Source organism: Bufo gargarizans, chromosome 10 (assembly GCF_014858855.1).
Source record: "Bufo gargarizans isolate SCDJY-AF-19 chromosome 10, ASM1485885v1, whole genome shotgun sequence".
Classification (NCBI taxonomy): Eukaryota; Metazoa; Chordata; class Amphibia; order Anura; family Bufonidae; genus Bufo; species Bufo gargarizans.
This window is the reverse complement of record NC_058089.1, coordinates 64,468,476-64,486,525: the sequence shown is the minus strand read 5'-3', so window position 1 is coordinate 64,486,525 and position 18,050 is coordinate 64,468,476. Positions and strand designations below refer to the sequence as shown.

At 47.1% G+C, this 18,050-nt stretch overlaps 1 protein-coding gene and 2 non-coding genes across 3 annotated transcripts in view; 1 reads left to right on the top strand and 2 right to left on the bottom strand.

The window, feature by feature from the left end:
* Positions 1–16,464, bottom strand: part of RNASEH2C (ribonuclease H2 subunit C) — a 62,297-nt gene extending 45,833 nt beyond the window's left edge. The window contains exons 1-2 of the mRNA XM_044270979.1: positions 16,231–16,464; positions 242–354 (exon numbers count right to left, since the gene is read on the bottom strand). Of these exons, the coding sequence (XP_044126914.1) occupies positions 242–354; positions 16,231–16,390 (273 nt within the window). The 5' untranslated portion in view covers positions 16,391–16,464. The remainder of the gene's footprint in view (positions 1–241; positions 355–16,230) is intronic.
* Positions 16,465–16,620: 156 nt separating this feature from the next.
* On the bottom strand, positions 16,621–16,703 carry TRNAL-CAG. The gene has a single exon. It is a non-coding gene; the product is annotated as a tRNA-Leu (tRNA).
* A 341-nt stretch (positions 16,704–17,044) lies between these two features.
* TRNAL-CAA lies at positions 17,045–17,155 on the top strand. Its single transcript has 2 exons — positions 17,045–17,082; positions 17,110–17,155. It is a non-coding gene; the product is annotated as a tRNA-Leu (tRNA).
* The last annotated feature ends 895 nt before the right edge of the window (positions 17,156–18,050 follow it).

The window sequence follows — 18,050 nt, the reverse complement described above, 5'->3', positions numbered from 1 at the left end:
CTGCAGGTTTCCTGTCCTGTGAGGTGAAGCCATCTCTCTGTGGTGCTGTCGTGGGGGAAGGAAAAAACACTATTTAAAATTGGTATCTCTGCAATTGTACCGATCAGCAGAATAAATATAACGTGTCATTTTTCCCCGCACGTTGTCCGCCGCAATAACAAGGTGAACACTACGTCATACCAACCAATTATTATCGTGAGCAGTATTTCTGCTCTCTATACATGAACATGTTGAATGGTACCTCCTCTTCAGCACATGGTTTATGATCTTCCTTCAGGACGATGCCCATGTATCCGTCTGGTAAAGTGACTTCTTGTCCTCTAAGCTTCCTGCCTCTGAAGGACACTTCTTTTCCTAGTTAGAAGCATTGTACAGGTCAGCTTTGTCCATCTTCAATCAACAACATTTTACAAACCTTAAAAGGGGGTTTTAAATTTGCACCAAAATCCTTTAACCATTTATGAAAATAGCTGTAATTTTGTAATGTACTTTTACCTTCATTGCTCCTAACTTGTGTTCTAGGCTATAGTCACATGACCATGTCCATCCAGCTCTTACCTGCGATGTTGTGTCCATGGGGGAAGGTCTATGTAACTAGTTGGGTGGCAGGAGCTATAAAGTAGCGGTATTGTTAGGGGTGTTCCTTTCCAAAGAAAGGAGAAGTGCATCATGGGTTTAGTTTGATGCAGCAACAGAAAGTGCCACAAACAGGATGAAAACAAACCAGAGCGATTTGTATACATGGTGAAAATGCATGGGGAAGATGTACATGAGGTAAGCAACTACATGAGCATATCTTTAACAATCTGTAGTAGTCCCTGAAAATCCCTAAAAGGGTCGATTCACTCTTCTCTTACAGCAGCTAAATCCTGCAGTCTGTTATGGCAGAGTTGCAGACTACCAGTCACCGTATCTAAAAAAGCCGGACATTGACAAATCCCCATTCACTATACTGGGATCCAATAGGAATCCTGTGGGTTTACAGTGTAAGTACAGCATAACCCAACTGGCAAGTCCCAGTACAGTGAATCAGGATCTGTGGGTGCCCAGCTACGGCCAAGTTCACACTTCAATTAGTTGGTTGGTTATTTCCATCAGTTATTGTGAGCAAAACCGGGTGTGGGTCTAAAACAAAGGAGCAGATCTTTTCCTTATACCTTATCTCTTTGTAGGCTTCACTGTGGGTTTTGGATCTCAATAACAGACCGAATAACTGGAGTGTGAACTTAGCCTATGCTGGATACAGTAACTCTGCCAGAATAGCCTACCAGATTTACCTGCCACAGATGTGAACTTACTTTAAAGAGGTTTAGCCATCTCAGACAATGGGGGCATATCGCTAGGATATGCTCCCATTGTCCGATAGGTGTGTTCTCTACAATGAGAACGGAGCAGGGAAATGAATGGAGGGCGCACTTGGCTATTTGCGTATGCCCAATATATATGAAAGGGAGCAGGGGGTCACACATGCGCGGTGCACTCCCTTTCGCTTCTATGAGAACAGCAAGGAGCAGAGCTTGGTGGTAGACTGATCCCATACCTCCAGCCACAGCTCTCCCCGCTCTGTTCTCCTTGTAGATGAGGGTTCCTATCAGACAATGGGGGCATATCCTAGCGATATGCCCCCATTGTATGTGATGGGAATACCCCTTGAGGACCGGGCTAATTTTCACCTTAAGGACTAGGCCATTTTTTGCAAATCTGACATGTGTCACTTTATGTTGTGATAACTTTAAAGGGTTTCTACCACCAGAAATACTGTTATGTAGCTGACTGACATTAGCGATGCGCCCATTTCAGCACTACATAACAGTATGTTTCTAATGTTATTCTCTGCAGCCGTTTTTGTTAAAAATGCACTTTTATTATATGCTAATGAGCCTCTAGGTGCTATATATAGCACCTAGAGGCTCCGTCCACTCACCCTATATTCCGCCCAGGTCCTGTGTTGTGCCCGCCCAGCTCCTCTTGATTGATGCCACTGTTCCCTGCATCGTTGGCAAAATCCCGCGCCTGCGCCGTTCACTTCGGTCTTCGGCGCAGGCGCAGTGAGTGAATGATGCGATCCTGGTGCCGGCTTCCTCACTGTGATGTAGTCGGCGCAGGCGCAGTGAGGAAGGCGGCACCAGGATCGCATCATTCACTCACTGCGCCGAAGACAGAAGTGAACGGCGCAGGCGCGGGATTTTGCCAACGATGCAGGGAACAGTGGCATCAATCAAGAGGAGCGGGGCGGGCACAACACAGGACCTGGGCGGAATACAGGGTGAGTGGACAGAGCCTCTAGGTGCTGTTTTTACGCCCATATAGCACCTAGAGGCTCATTAGTATATAATAAAAGTGCATTTTTAACAAAAACAGCTGCAGAGAATAACATTAGAAACATACTGTTATGTAGTGCTGAAATGGGCGCATCGCTAATGTCAGTCAGCTACATAACAGTATTTCTGGTGGTAGAAACCCTTTAAAACGCTTTTACTTATCCAGGCCATTCTGAGATTGTTTTCGCGTATTGTACTCCATGACAGTGGTAAAATTGAGTCAAAAAAATTAAAAACAATTTTTTATTTTTTTTAAAAATTACCAAATTTCCAGATTTCAATTTCTCTACTTTTATAATAGATAGTAATACCTACAAAATAGTTATTACTTTACATTCCCCATATGTCTACTTCATGTTTGGATCATTTTCTGAATGTCATTTTATTTTTGGGGGGGGCATTACAACGCTTAGAAGTTTAGAAGCAAATCTTGAACATTTTCAGAAATTTTCAAAAACCCACTTTTTATTAGGACCAGTTTAGGTCTGAAGTCACTTTGTGAGGCTTACATAATAGAAACCACCCAAAAATGACCCCATTTTACAAACTACACCCCTCAAGGTATTCAAAACTGATTTTACAAACTTTATTAACCCTTTAGGTGTTCCACAAGAATGGAAAAGAGAGATAAAATTTAATTTTTTGGCAGATTTTCCATTTTTATATATTTTTTTCCCCAGTTACAAAGCAAGGGTTAACAGCCAAACAAAACTCAATATTTATGGCCCTGATTCTGTAGTTTACATGGCAGGGCGCAGAAGCAAAGGAATGCCATACGGTTTTTGGAAGGCAGATTTTGCTGGACTGGTTTTTTGTTACCATGTCCCAATTTGAAGCCCCCTGATGCACCCCTAGAGTAGAAACTACAAAAAAAGTGACCCAATTTTAGAAACTACGGGATAGCGTGGCAGTTTTGTTGGTACTATTTTAGGGTACATATGATTTTTGGTTGCTCTATATTACACTTTTTGTGAAGCAAGTTTTAATATTTTTATTTTATTTACAACATTCATCTGACAGGTTAGATCATGTGGTATTTTTATAGACGCGGATAATTATCGGACGCGATAATACTAAATATGATTTATTTTTTTAAATGATTCTTTAGTGTCTCCACATTCTGAAAGCCATAGTTTTATTTATTTTTGGGGCAACTGTCTTGTGTAGGGGCTAATTTTTTTCGGGATGAGATGATGGTTTGATTGGCACTATTTTAGGGTGTGCATGTCTTTTTGATCGCTTGCCATTACACTTTTTGTGATGTAAGGTGACAAAAAGGAAAGGAGATTTTTATATAACTTACCAGTAAACTCTCTCTCTCGCTCTTCATTGGGGGGGACACAGGAACCGTGGGTAAAGCTATGTCCTCGAGGAGGCGTTGACACTAGCAAAAGCTGTTAGCTCGTCCTCTGGCAGCTATATCCCCTCCAGCCTGGAGAGAGAGCTTCAGTTTGTGAACACGCAGTAGGAGAAGCAAGCCAACCATGAAAAAACATGGAACACCAACCATGCCGAAGGACCCAACGGGGTTCAAACCAGCAACTGCCACAACTGTGACCGAACAACAATACTGGGTGGGTGCTGTGTCCCCCCAATGAAGAGCGAGAAAGATTTTACTGGTAAGTTATACAAAAATCTCCTTTTCTCGCCCATATTCATTGGGGGGGGGACACAGGAACCGTGGGACGTCCGAAAGCAGTCCACGGGGAGGGAAAAACCACAGACCCATAGACGCAAGCGTCCCTGCTGGCATCTAAGAAAACTGCCGCCTGTAAGATTACGCGGCCCAGGGCAGTGTCCGCCGATTCATACGTATGCACCTGGTAAAAATGTTTTATTGTGTGCAAGGGGGACCAGTAGCCGCCTTACACAACTGTGCAGCCGAAGCGCGATTCCTCTGAGCCCAAGAAGCGCCCACCGGAACCCTGGTCCGGGTGCGTATGGTTCAGCACTTGCAGACCGAAACTATCGTGCAATTGCCTCCTTGGAGACCGCCCACCCCTTTCGAGGACCCGCCGGAATGAAAAAAAGGGGATCCAGACGGCGGAAGGAACCGGAGGCTGCTAAATAGAGCTCTGACAACGTCAAAATGGTGTAACTCCTTTCCCTTAGGGTGTGAAAGAGATTGGCACAGTGAGGGAAGGACAAGTTTCTTGTTAAAATGAAAGTCAGAGACCAGCTTTGGAAGAAAGGAAGGAACAGGTCAGTGAACCACCTTGTCCCTATGAATAACCAGAAAGGGTTCTCCGCAGAGAGCGCTGCCAACTCAGACACCGTCTAATGGAAGCGACAGCGACCAGAAAAAACTACCTTCCAGGACAGGAGTAGGAGAGAATATCCCACCAGGGCTCCAGGAAAAAACCTGGAGTGTTGACAGGACTAAATCCAGGTTCCAAGACAGTAAAGGAAGACAGTACAAAGGAACCGTATGTGACACTCCCTGAAGAAAGGTCCTTACCGGCCCCAGGGGGGCCAGAGGGCGCTGGAAAGAATAGAAGCGCTGACACCTGAACCTTCAAAAACTAAGGCCAGACCAAGGTCCAACCCCGATTGTAGAAGTGACAGGATCATGGGGAGAGAAAAAAAAAAACAAGTGGCGGACATTTCAGCTTCCAAACAAACCCAGGAAGGACCTCCAGGTCCTGAATAGATCCTGGACGATGCAGGCTTGCGGATGGCATCCGCCGGTGAACGAAGAGACCTGAAATACCAATGGAAGACCGGACTCTGCGAAAGAAGGCCATCTCTGAGCGGCAGTGACCAGGAACGTCTCCTCGAAGGAGAACGAGGTCGGCATACCACTTGTGACGGACAATCCCCAGGGTGACTAGGATAGTCGGAATACCCTCCATCCTGATCTGCCGCAGAACTCTGGGCAGTAGAGGAGGGGGGGGAACGCAAAGGAGGGAGAGCCCCTGCCAAAGGGGAATCAGGGTGCCCACGCCGCAAGCTTCCGGACCTCCTGCTCAGGAGAGAAAGGTGGGAAGCTTCCGAGTCAGACTTGAGGCCAACCAGTCCATGTCCGGGCGACCCCAACGCAGACAGATCGCCTCGAACACCTTCCGCAGTACCGGAATACAGAAGGAAGAGGCCCGTAGCCATTCTGTTTCTTCTTCCTCCTCGGACAGAAGGGTGTTCCAGGCACGGACGGATTATTAGATTAACTGACATTGCCGGTGCGCCCTTGGCCGTCACCAAGACTCCTCCATTATTGGGAAACGCTCGCCTGTTTGATTGGAGAACTTGGGTAACACAACTGACATTTTAAGGTCTTGTAGTTTTAATTTTTATTATTACTTTTACAGTAATTTTACTCCAATAACTGATTTTTTAGGATGGTTATCAATATGATGATAAACACACGTAAGGACTAATTGCTCTGAATGGGGCCACATTGTCACTATTGTCTGCACAAACAACGAGGAAATTGACCACACATCATTTGTGGAAATCCGCCATCTTGCCAAGAACCCATAGGCAATTAAGAAGAAGGAAAAGCTTCCCGAAAACTATTACACCTTCAGGGCCGATTCGAACTCAGAACCAGCATTTGCTAAAAGGGGCACTTCTAAACTGCCGTTCTGCGGTTAAGAATGCAGCCAACATTTATGATTTGACTTTATCTAATAATCTAGATTATTTGTGCCTAACTGAAACATGGTTTTCGGAGGGGGTGGATCCTATGTTGGATGAATTGGTCCCCCCTTGTACAAAATTCTCCACCATAGACAGGGCCACTAGAGGTGGAGGTGTTGCAATGGTCTTTTGTGAGCATGTAATTATGACAGCCCTTAAGAATGGACCAATTTTTAAAACTTTTGAATACCTAGCTATCAAATGCCAGAAGAGTCCTTCTCTATCTATATTGTCTACCACCCCCCAGATTTAAAAACAGGATTTGATGATGAACTGCTGGAATTGGCCACATTGGCCTTCCTACATAGTCAAAAGAACATAATTGTGGGCGACAAATTGTTGGGCCAATGATGTGTCCAACATCAAAACCCAGCAATTATTAACATCTCTTGAGACCATTGGCTTCATGCAGGGGGTGACCTCTCCGATTCACAGGGGCAGCCACATCTTGGACTGGATTCTGACATCTGGGGTGGAGATACAGGTCCAATCCATACATAATCTGGTGTGGACTGATCATAAAAATATACTTTAATCAAACTATCCCCCCTAATTTGGAGGAATTTGGCAACAGCTTTAAGGAGAATCTGAATATAGAAATATTCCGCTTCATAGAATCCACGGAAGCAAAGCTAACAGCTTTTAAATGATTACATAGAGGCTATACTAAACACCTTAGCACCTATGAAAAACTGCAACCTCGTCCCCCTAATAAAAACCCGCCTTGGTTCACTGCTGAATTAAGAGGATAAAAAGACTACCAGAGCCCTTGAAAGGGCCCGGAGAAGAAATCCCATAGAAGACACCAACATTAAATACAAAATAAGTATGAGAATAATATTAAAAATACCAAAAGAACATTCTACTCAAATAAAATGGGCAATGCGGCTAACAACTCCAGAGAACTTTTCAATGTGGCTAAAGAACTAGCCAATCCTAGATGTAAGATTGCAACGACGGAGCACTCTCAAGCACTGTGCCAGCAAATGGCCGACTACTTTGCTGAAAAAATTCAGAAAATATCCTAACGGTTCATAGGACGGACGAGACACTTTCTTCTTCATTTTCAACCTTACCCTATTCCTTCACAGAATTTCAGCCCATCTCTGAGGGGAGAACGATTGAAATCATTGGAGCTCTTAGATCCTCCTCCTCGCCTCTAGACTAGGGCTGCAGTAAACGAATATTTTTGTAATCGAGTATTCTATCGATTATATTTCTCGATTCATCGAGTAATCTAATAAGAAAAAGCTACTTAAAATAACGTACGTAATTAGGCATGTATAAAGTTATAGGTTTGAAGGGGTTAATAACTTTATACATGCCTAATGCCAAGGTGCTTCCATTAACCCCTCCAAACCAATAACTTTATACATGCCCATTGGGTTTGGAGGGGTTAATGGAAGCACCTTGGCATTAGGCATGTATAAAGTTATTGGTCTGAAGAGGTTAATGAAAGCACCTTGGAGGTGCCTTCATTAACCCCTCTCTAAACCAATAACTTTATACATGCCAAGGTGGTGCTTGCAGCCTCCATTAACCACTCTCCATTTGCCTCCCCCCAGCCTCTGATCTGCTTGCCCCCAGCCTCTGATCTGCCTCCCCCCCCCTCCCCCCAGCCTCTGATCTGCCTCCCCCCAGCCTCTGATCTGCCTCCCCCCCCCTCCCCCCAGCCTCTGATCTGCCTCCCCCCCCCTCCCCCCAGCCTCTGATCTGCCTCCCCCCCCCCTCCCCCCAGCCTCTGATCTGCCTCCCCCCCCCCTCCCCCCAGCCTCTGATCTGCCTCCCCCCCGCCTCTGATCTGCCCCCCCCCCTCCCCCCAGCCTCTGATCTGCCTCTCCCCCCAGCCTCTGATCTGCCTCCCCCAGCCTCTGATATGCCCCCTCTGGTAACGCAACCCCCCCTCCCCAGTATTAATCATTGGTGGCAGTGGCCACAGGGTCCCCCTTTCCCTCCCCCCCCCCATCATTGGTGGCAGTGTCAGTTCCGATCGGAGCCCCAGCAGTGTAATGCTGGGGCTCCGATCGGTTACCATGGCAGCCAGGAGTCACGCTACTGAAGCCCTGGCTGCCATGGTATGTTAGTAGTGAGCAGAGAGCAGCGCATTATACTCACTTGCGCTGTGGCCGCCGGTCGCTCCTTCTGTCTGTGCGGCGGATTGCTAATGCTTACAGCATTAGCAATGCGCCGCACAGACCTATGAGAAGGAGCGACCGCCGGCCACAGCGCACGTGAGTATAATGCGCTGCTCTCTGCTCACTACTAACATACCATGGCAGCCAGGACTTAAGCAGCGTCCTGGCTCCCATGGTAACCGATCGGAGCCCCAGCATTACACTGCTGGGGCTCCGATCGGAACTGACACTGCCACCAATGATGGGGGGGGGAGGGGGGGGACCCTGTGGGATATGGCCGGCACATTCATTGGTGGTGCAGTGGCCACAGTCCCTCCCCTCCTCTCCTCCTCCCCTCCCCTCCTCCTTGGTCTTCAGCGGCAGCCGCGCACAGTGGGGAGGGAGAGACTCCCTCCTCCTCCCCCCTCAGCTGTGCCGGCCGCTCAGTCCTGCCTCTCTGGCTCCGGAGGACACGGAGCGGTGAGTGAGACGCTTATTTCACTCCCGCTCCGTGATCACAACGATTCCTCGATGCAGGGAAACTGCATCGATGAATTTTTTGACTCGATTTAATCGAGTTATTCGAATAATCGTTTCAGCCCTACTCTAGACCCATGCCCGGCGGCCGTGGTGAAGTCCGCCACGGTTGCAATGGCACCATACATTCGAGACATTATAAATAGTTCCTTTTCCAGCGGTCAGGTGCCGGCTATTCTGAAGCAGGCAGTGGTAACACCTCTGCCTAAGAAACCGGCGCTATTTGTGGTCGATCTGAGTAACCTTAGACCGATTTTGAGACTTCCGTTCGTTGCAAAGATAGGAGAGAGGGAGGTTGTTGCACAACTGCAGGGATATCTGGAGGCCAATCACATTCTTGACGACTTCCAGTCGGGATTCCGACCCGGAAGGGGTACTGAGACCGCTCTGGTCAATGTCCAGGATGATCTACTGATGGCATTAGACCAGAACGACTCCATGGTCCTAGTCCTTCCGGACCCATCATCCGCATTTGACACTATTGACCATCAAGTGCTATTGAACCGGTTGAAAGTGGTAGCCGGATTAGATGGAAAGACATTGGCATTGATGGTCTCATTTCTCCAGGACAGAGTACAATGAGTGAAGCTGGGGGTATTTCACTCAACCGATCTCTCACTGTCCTGTGGAGTACCACAATGCTCAGCACTATCCCCAGTCTTGTTCAACATCTATCTGAGACCATTGGCCGACATCATCAGTAGCCACAATCTTCAGTTTCATGTTTATGCGGATGATACACAACTGTACTTTAGGCTTGCCAAAGGAACAGTTGATCAAGTCGATCTGGCCGGATGTCTCTTGGAGATCGATCACTGGATGAGTGCCAATTATCTAAAGCTTAATGGCACCAAAACTGAATGTATTACATTCAGTGACCAGAAAATTACACCCTCAGCACCCCAATGGCCATCGTCTTTTGGACCTGTCCCTGAGACAGACACCCAGGTCAGTGTCACGGCCACGGTTATGGCCGTAACTCCTTGGGAGCTGCATACAGTTGCCCGCGGTTTGGGTAGTTGTTTCAACCGCAGCTTGAGGCATGATGTTGTTTGCCTCAAGTGCGGTTGCCGCGGACAACAGCTATGTGTGCGGTTCCCTTGGAGTTGTGTGCGTGTGTGTATGCACGTTTGTGTGTCTGGTGTGCACTTTGACACTTTCCCATCACTGTGGCTGCCCGTGGCAACGTTTGGTATGTTGTACATGTGGTGGCAGTGTCCCGGCCTTCGGGCTGTCCCCCAGGACTGCTGCCACCCATGTCGTTGCCTGCGGCAACAGCCAGTGTGATCTTAGTTTGGTCACTTCCCCTTTAATGTGTTTTTCCCTTCTGTGGTGCTGGAAGGGTTAACTTCCTTCCCAGTGTGTGTGTGATGTCACTGGGTGTGTCTGACTGTGGGGTGTGGCTTCTTGGCCTATAAAGCCTCACTGTTTGCTCAGGTCTGTGGGTTGTTTCAGCCATGCTTGCTGGAGCAGCCTCTTGTGTTTCTATCTGCCAGTGAGAGCCACCCCTAGTCATAAAGATATTGTCGTTATGTTTATGTCTTCTCGTGTGTGATGTTGTACTGGGACCTTCTTATGTGTTTTGGTGCAGCTTACGGTTCTGGATTCCTGTTTGTGCAGGGATCCAGTCAGCAAGGCTGTGGCAGGTTGGTGGAACTATTAGTTTGCCTGCCATACCTGTAAAGCTGTTTGTGTTCCCCTTGTCCCAGCAGCTTGGCCATGGAGACTCCTGCTCCTCCGTAACTAGGAGGAGTAGGTAGTCTTACCCAGCTCCTAGCTCAGGGATCTGCGGAGGGTAAGTCAGGGCTCTGAGGTTCCTGCGCAGGGGTCCGCCTACCTTAAAGGTCAGCCCATGCAGGTAGGAGTTAGGGTCAGTTTAGAGATGCTTGAGGAGGTGACCTGCTCCCTATCCTGTTCTCATGGCCGAGTAGCCACAACATCATCTGGCACCACACGGCTGAGGGTTTCCCCCATCCTCAGCCGTGACAGTCAGGGACTTGGGAGTGCTCTTGGACTCCAGATTAACCCGGGTCCCTCAGATAAATCAGGTGGTTAGTACCTGCCACTATCAGCTGAAACGTCTGGGGAGGATTTTAAAATACATAGAATCCCCTCTCAGGAAAGCCTTGGTCGGAGCAGCGATCAGCAGTCGGTTGGACATTTGTAATGCCTTGTACATGGGACTCCCTAAGAAGAACCTGCATAGACTTCAACTTGTGCAGAATGCCGCAGCAAGGCTCCTAATGGGTGTTGCCCGCCGAGAGCATATCACTCCCTCTCTTAATGCCTTGCACTGGCTCCCCGTCCAACAACGGGTGATGTTCAAGATTGGATGCTTCATGCATAGGGTATTCCATGGTGTGGGGCCCTTGGACCTGCAACGTAAACTCACCTGGTACGCCCCGTTGAGGACATTGAGGTCTAGTAACTCTGCGAATTTTAACATCCCGCAAGTTAACAAGATCAGACGTGGAGGTAGATCCTTTTCGGCTCAAGGGTCCAGATTTTGGAACCACCAACCTCTGGCCCTGAAAATGATTCTCAGTCTTCTCTCATTCAGACGTGCACTGAAAACCTTACTTTTCAAACAGGCGTTTGATCTTCCTATATAACACTTATTTGGTTTATATAATTTTGGGGGTTTTCTTAAATCTTAGTCTATAAATTCACGGTTGGTAATGTTCTTTTATTTTAAAGATACTTTTCCCCCACGTTTATTAAATTGTTTTCTTCACATTCTCTATATCTCGTCCGAACCCTTTGAACCTTGAGATCCCCCTACCTTCCTCCCCTTTTTCTTGACTCTCCATTTGATAAGTGCTAGGAAATTGGTCTCTGGAATAGGTGCCTTATTCTCTAGGCCTTTGTGGCCCATGACAAAGTGTCATGCCTTATTTTTTTCCTCCCTTTTGAATAAGTCAGCTAAGCGCTTCAAGGCAGGAAGGGTAAGACTGCGTGTACACAAGACTATACATCATCATCATCATCATCATCATCATCACACAAAGGAGTTGAGCAATAAGAACTATAGCATGCAGTGGTAACGCAAATACCACTCCCATAGAAGTAGCCAGCACCTGCCAGTCGGCACAAAACTGAAGGGGGGGGAGGCTATCCCGTAGAAGTCATGGCACTATACTGCCCCAGTTAAGTAGAGTTAGCCTTTAACACTTTTACCTCGGAAGAGCTCTGAACAGGAGCAACAGCAGTGCTAGCGTAAGGGTAGAACCCCCAGCTGAGGGGGACAGTGAACCCTCGACTTGACACATAAGTGTTGCTAGGCAACCCCTCTGAGAAGACAGAGGATGTCACAACCATGCACCAAAACGGCACCGAAAGATAAGAAGGAGCCCATGTGGAAAAAGCTACTGTATCCCCCGGCAGCACCCATACACCACAGATGCAGAGCACCAGCACCCGCGGGTATCAGCTGTTGCCACGCCCCCCTGGGAAAGAAGCTAAGGCATCTAGAACCGTGGCAAAGTTCAACTGCAGCACAAGATGCTTAGGTATTCCCCTGTAAGCGGACCACTAGTGGAAGGGGAACGCAAGAGGAAGCACTGTGACGGGAGAAGGCAAATGTATACGGCAGGAACAGAACCCAGTGGAGATGCAATGCCGCCACTTACCGAAGGGGGGATGCATACGTCCTGCACTAAAACCAGTGTAATTGTACTTAGTCCACCAACTGCAGGGGACAATATATAAGGCAAGTACTGTAACCGTAGTAGTGCAATTACTCCCTATGGAAGGGGTAATGCATACAAGGAGTACTGCTAGCGGAAGTGGTCATGCATAGAGCAGGAACTGAATGCAACGGTAGATATGCCGTTTATGGAAGGGCACGCATATGCGATATGCAATTACTCCACCTAAGGAAGAGGTAATGCCTACGGTAACCACCGAAACGGTGATAATGCCATAACGAGACTACCTAGTGGAAAAGTAATTCCGTCCCCTCTGGAAAGGGAAACGTCTCTGGGCGTCACTGACAACAGCGCTCTAGCAGTTATAATGCCTAAAGTAGGTATGGTATGCAGCAATGGTGCAAATACTCCACCTTATGAAAGGGGGTAATGCAAACGACAAGAACTGCTGGCTACTGTGGACGCAATCGCTGAAGATTGCAAGGGAGTCGAGATAGAGCCCAAATCACGTTTCCCCTCTCTAGGGATGAAAGGGCACGTCTGAGCGGGACCCTTGGGGGTGTGCAGGAGACCGAGGAGAAATGTTCTGCTCTGGCTCACTTGCCCGCAGTTCTACCTCACAGAAATTGCCCATGGCAGAGTAGGCCACACTGGTGGGGATATATCAACCAACAACCCAGAGGATGGAGTGGAAATCTAAAAGGTCCATCCACTGGACCTTTTAGAGGTTCTCCATTGGATCGTGCAGGTGGAGAATTATCAACCAAACGGCCTCGGAGGACGGATTGGGAAACCAGAGATCCTGTGCTGGAGAATTATCAACCAAACGGCCCCGGAGGATGGATTGGGAACTTCCAGAGGTTCTGTGCTAGAGAATATATCAACCAAAACCGGCCCCGGAGGGCGGATTGGTAATCCAGAGGTCCTGTGCTAGAGAACTATCAACCACATGGCCCGGAGAGTGGATTGGGAATACTCCAGCTGTCCTCCCTGGATCTGCGCAGGTGGAGGAAAATCAACCAACGTTCTTTGAAAACTATGATGTCCAAGTGGCAGAGAGGCAGGAAGGGGTTAACTGTTAACGGTTAAGGCACATTGTACTGGAGATAAGGTCACAGATAAGTGCAATTACTCGCCTATGGAAGGCTGGTGCCGCTTACAGAGGTGGCTGGCCAGAAAGGGTTAAGCTGTCTGAAGACCGGGGGCGGGGCTTAGCGGCATGTGGGCGAGGGAAGAATTCGTGCCACAGCGCACCCCCAGTCCAGAGATGCGATTAACCCCTTAAGCGCCCAGACACGAGCGGATCGCATATAGGGGAGTGGGGGAGCTCCTCCGCTCCCTTCCTTGTTGACCGTTGCATGGTCCCGGTTTACAGCGTATGAAGCTGCGGCCGAGCCACTGGCCGGGGAATGTCACCCCGGACTGGAAAGATCGCTGGCTGAAAGATCCTACGGTGGCCGGCGTTAACCCTTCCGGAGCGGCGCTTGTTGGTGCCAGTCCCCGAGAGGGGTGTAACTCCTTTTCCTAGATGGTGGTAGCTGCGGGGACACCACGGAGTATAACCGTGGCTGGCTGAGACAGGAGCGCTGCAAGGAAGTTTTTAACCCCCTAAGTGGCCGCGTAGCTGGCGGCCTAGAGGGGAAGTGAGGGAGTCCTGGTGCCACAACAACATAGTGTGGCGCAGATCTGTTGAAAAAATAATAACTGAGGGCACTCAGATCCTGTCTGCAGCCATGCTTGGCAGAACCTAGTGAGGCCCCATGAATAGCAGCAAATCTGCCCCATATCCTGAGGCAGAGACCCCTAATTCTATAATAAAGCAAGACTATTGCCGCCACAGGAGAGGGGGGAGACCAACCCAGAGGGTTAAACATACTCACCTAGTCCCGTGTACTTACCTCTCTTCTCTTTCCTGCCACCATCTTCACCCTTCCTCTGGTCAAGCAGGGTCACTCCTTCAGCTACTGGCACCGTAGTGGCAGGACACTGGAAAAGGAGGGCATAGATGGGTGACCCCTTGGCTGGCGGGATGCAGGGGAGCGAGGCTGCCCTGGTCCACCTTGTCTTCTGTGGAGGAGGTAGCAGTGTGGATAAACGACACTGGCGCAACTCGACCCCTGGAGTACAGGGAGGTGAGGCGTCCACTGTTTTCCCATCTGAAAAAGGAAAAAAATAAAATAAAAAAATCCTCAGGAGATCCCTGAAGAGCAGGGATGTCTTGCCTCCTATTGACACTAGAAAAAACTGAAGCTCTCTCTCCAGCCTGGTGGGGGTATAGCTTCCAGGGGAGGAGCTAACAGCTTTTACTAGTATCAATGCCTCCTAGAGGACATAGCTATACCCACGGTTCCTGTTCCCCCCCCACACACACTGAATATGGGCGAGAAACAGCTTTTTATTTTTTTACGTTTACGGTATTCACCTGAGGGTTAGGTCATGTGATATTTTTATAGAGCTGGTTCTTACGGACGCGGCGATACCTAATATGCATACATTTTTTTTTTTTACTCAAGTTTTACACAATAACAGCTTTTTTTTAAAAAAAATATTAAAAAAAGATGTTTTAGTGTCTCCATAGTCTGAGAGCCAAAGTTATTTTTATTTCTTGGGCGATTGTCTTAGGTAGGTGCTCATTTTTTGTGGGATAAGGTGACGGTTAGATTGGTACTATTTTGGCGGGCATACGCCTTTTTGATCGCTTGGTGTTGTACTTTTAGTGATGTAAGGTGACAAAAAGAAAATTGTTTATTTAGCAGTTTTTATTTTTTATGGTGTTCATCTAAGGGGTTAGGTCATGTGATATGTTTATAGAGCTGGTCGATACGGACGTGGCGATACCCAATATGTTACCCTTTCTTTTTTTCCCTATTTTTTTACCAATTTGTTTTTACTTTAATTTGGGGAAAATTACGTTTTTATATTATTATTTTTTTGGGGGGGAACTTTTTTTTTCACAGCAGCGCGGGGACCCGATGGCAGCGTTGATCCCCGTCGGAATCACCCGTAAACGCTGCAAACCGCAGGTCTGAATTGACCTGCGGTTTGCAGCGATCGTCGCCGATCTGAATGATTTACCTATACACCCTGTGTCCCCAAGAGGTTAAGTTTCCACTTAGGCTAGTTTCACACTAGCGGCATGGAGCTCCCCAGACTACCGCTCCAACCCCATTGACTATAATGGGGGCGGGGCGAAGTTCTGACACCAGCGCACACCGAGAGGTTGCCAGAATAAAAGCACTACATGTCGTATTTTTATTCAGGCAGCCTCTCGGCGTGCGCTGCCATGACTCCGCCCTGCCCCAATTATAGTCAATGGGGCCAGAGCGGCAGTCCAGGGATACGCGTGCACTAGCGGCAGGACGGATCCGACAGGCTGTCCGTGCTGCTAGTGTGAAAGTAGCCTTAGCAAAAGGCACATATTCTAAAAACCTAATTTCACTGATTTTATCAATCTCATAACATCAAGGAAGTAACTTAAAGTGGAAAGTTCACCTGACCCTTATTTAGCCATGTGACTACATGGTGACTTTGGCTGTGACAATAATTCTCACAACTGTTAGGTTGCAATGCGACCCCATTCACGATCACGATCTGCAAGGCTGCGCTACACTACGATGATTGCCCGTGTGTAGTGTAGAGCGAACTTGTGTTTTCAAGTTTGGCGTACAAGGTTCAGTAGGAATACTGTTATGGATTCCGCTACCATTGGCGGAATCCATAACGGAATTCTTTACCCGAATCTTGTACGGCGAACTTGAAAACAGAAGTTCGCTCAACACTAACAGCGCATTTATTTAGCACAGACATAAAGTGCACCAGGCCTGTGCCAGAATCCCATAAACCACTATGGAATCCGTTCCATCTGCTAGTGTGAGGAGACCTAAAGCCCAGCATCCTGCGTGGCTGCCCACCATCATTGCCCCTTACACGGGGGGCACAGGGTACCCTCAGCACATGGCGCAGTGTTCCGCTCACCTCCGGGCGCCGCTCTTATTGCAGGACTGAAAAACTCCTCTACTTTAGCTGCCCCTTGTCTATGGATTTGACAGGGCAAGAGGTGCAGCGACTCTTCAGCACCGGAGCGCAGCGCTTCCAGCTGGAGCCTGGTGAAGGGCGCACCGGGTCCGTCCGTCATAACTGTAAAGGTCGCCTATACTCGCTCCAAACATCTCATTGAGCACGCTCCCGCCAAGGCAGAAGTAACCGGAAGTGACGACATACCAGGCTGTAGTTCTGTAAAGTGCAGCGTTCCTGTGTATATGTATGAATATAGCTGGAGTTTAAGAATTATGCAAATGAAGCAATACATTGTAAGGGAAAGGTTCGAATATCAAGTCAATTTCTGAAATAAAATAAAAAATATTCTGTCAGAAGTGGGATTTGAACCCACGCCTCCAGGGGAGACTGCGACCTGAACGCAGCGCCTTAGACCGCTCGGCCATCCTGACCTTGTAAGTTTGTGAAGTGCAATGGAACTATAAAGGAACCGTAAAATGGCAAAATGCTATGGTCTGTTTGTAATTCTACTTTCTTTAGTATTATTTTTCCCACCTTCCCTTATTATCTAGTACAACTTGTCCTGCGGAAAGAAATTCTTTTACATCTATGTGAATAAAAAAAAAAAAAGTGAAAAAAAACGTAAATCTCCTGAAAGACGGGGAGCAGAAAATGGAAATTGGTAATCTTAACTAGAAACAGAACAAGTAATACTTAATTTTGTACCTTCCTGTACTTGCAGGGAGGACAATTGGATATGATCTAGTGCACTTCACACATATTGAGATCAGGTGTCAGGATGGCCGAGCGGTCTAAGGCGCCAGACTCAAGATGTTTAAGTCTTCCCTAGCATGGGTGTTCTGGTCTCCGAATGGAGGCGTGGGTTCAAATCCCACTTCTGACACAACTTTTTTATTACAATTTTTTTCCTGGCAAAGTCATCTGTAATTAACCCCTTAGTGACCAAGCCTGTTTGGGCCTTTATGACCAAGCGTTTTTCTTCATTTTTTCATGGTCTCGTTCCAAGAGCTGTAACTTTTTTATTTTTTCGTCTATATAGCTTTATGAGGGCTTGTTTTTTACAGGACAAGTTGTAGTTTTTAATGGCTCCATTTTGGGGTTCACATAACTTTCTGATTAACTTTTATTAACTCTTTCTGGGAGGGAGATGGGGAAAATTAGTATTACTAACACTGCGTTTTTACATTATAAATTTTATGGCGTTCATTTTTCGGTACAAATAACATAATATCTTTATTCTCCAGGTCAGTACGATTACAGTGATACTAAAAACTAAACCCCTTTTATTAACCCCAAAAATTATTTTGCATTGCCACTTCACAAGTAGCTTATTTTTCTATGGAGTTGTGTGAGGGCTTGATTTTTGAGGGACAACTTGTATTTTTCATTGGTATCATTTTGGAGTAAATGCCGCTTTTTGATCTCTTGTTATTACGTTTTTTTCGGTGGAAACTAAGAATAAATTAGAAATTCTGTCTTTTTTTTTTTTTTTACGGCGTTCACCATAGGGGATAATTTATGTAATATTTATGTAGTCAGCGTCGTTACGGACGCGGCAATACCAAACATATGGGGGATATTTTCTTTTTGCAATTTTTTTAATTGAAAAGCGTATTTTCAATAGAAAAAAAGCATATTTTTTTATTTTATGAAATTTTTTTATTTAATAAATGTGTAATTTTTTTCTATTTTTTTTACTACTTAACCCCTTAAGGACCCATGACATACATGTTCGTCATATATTGACAGGACTTAAAGACCCATGACTTACATGTACT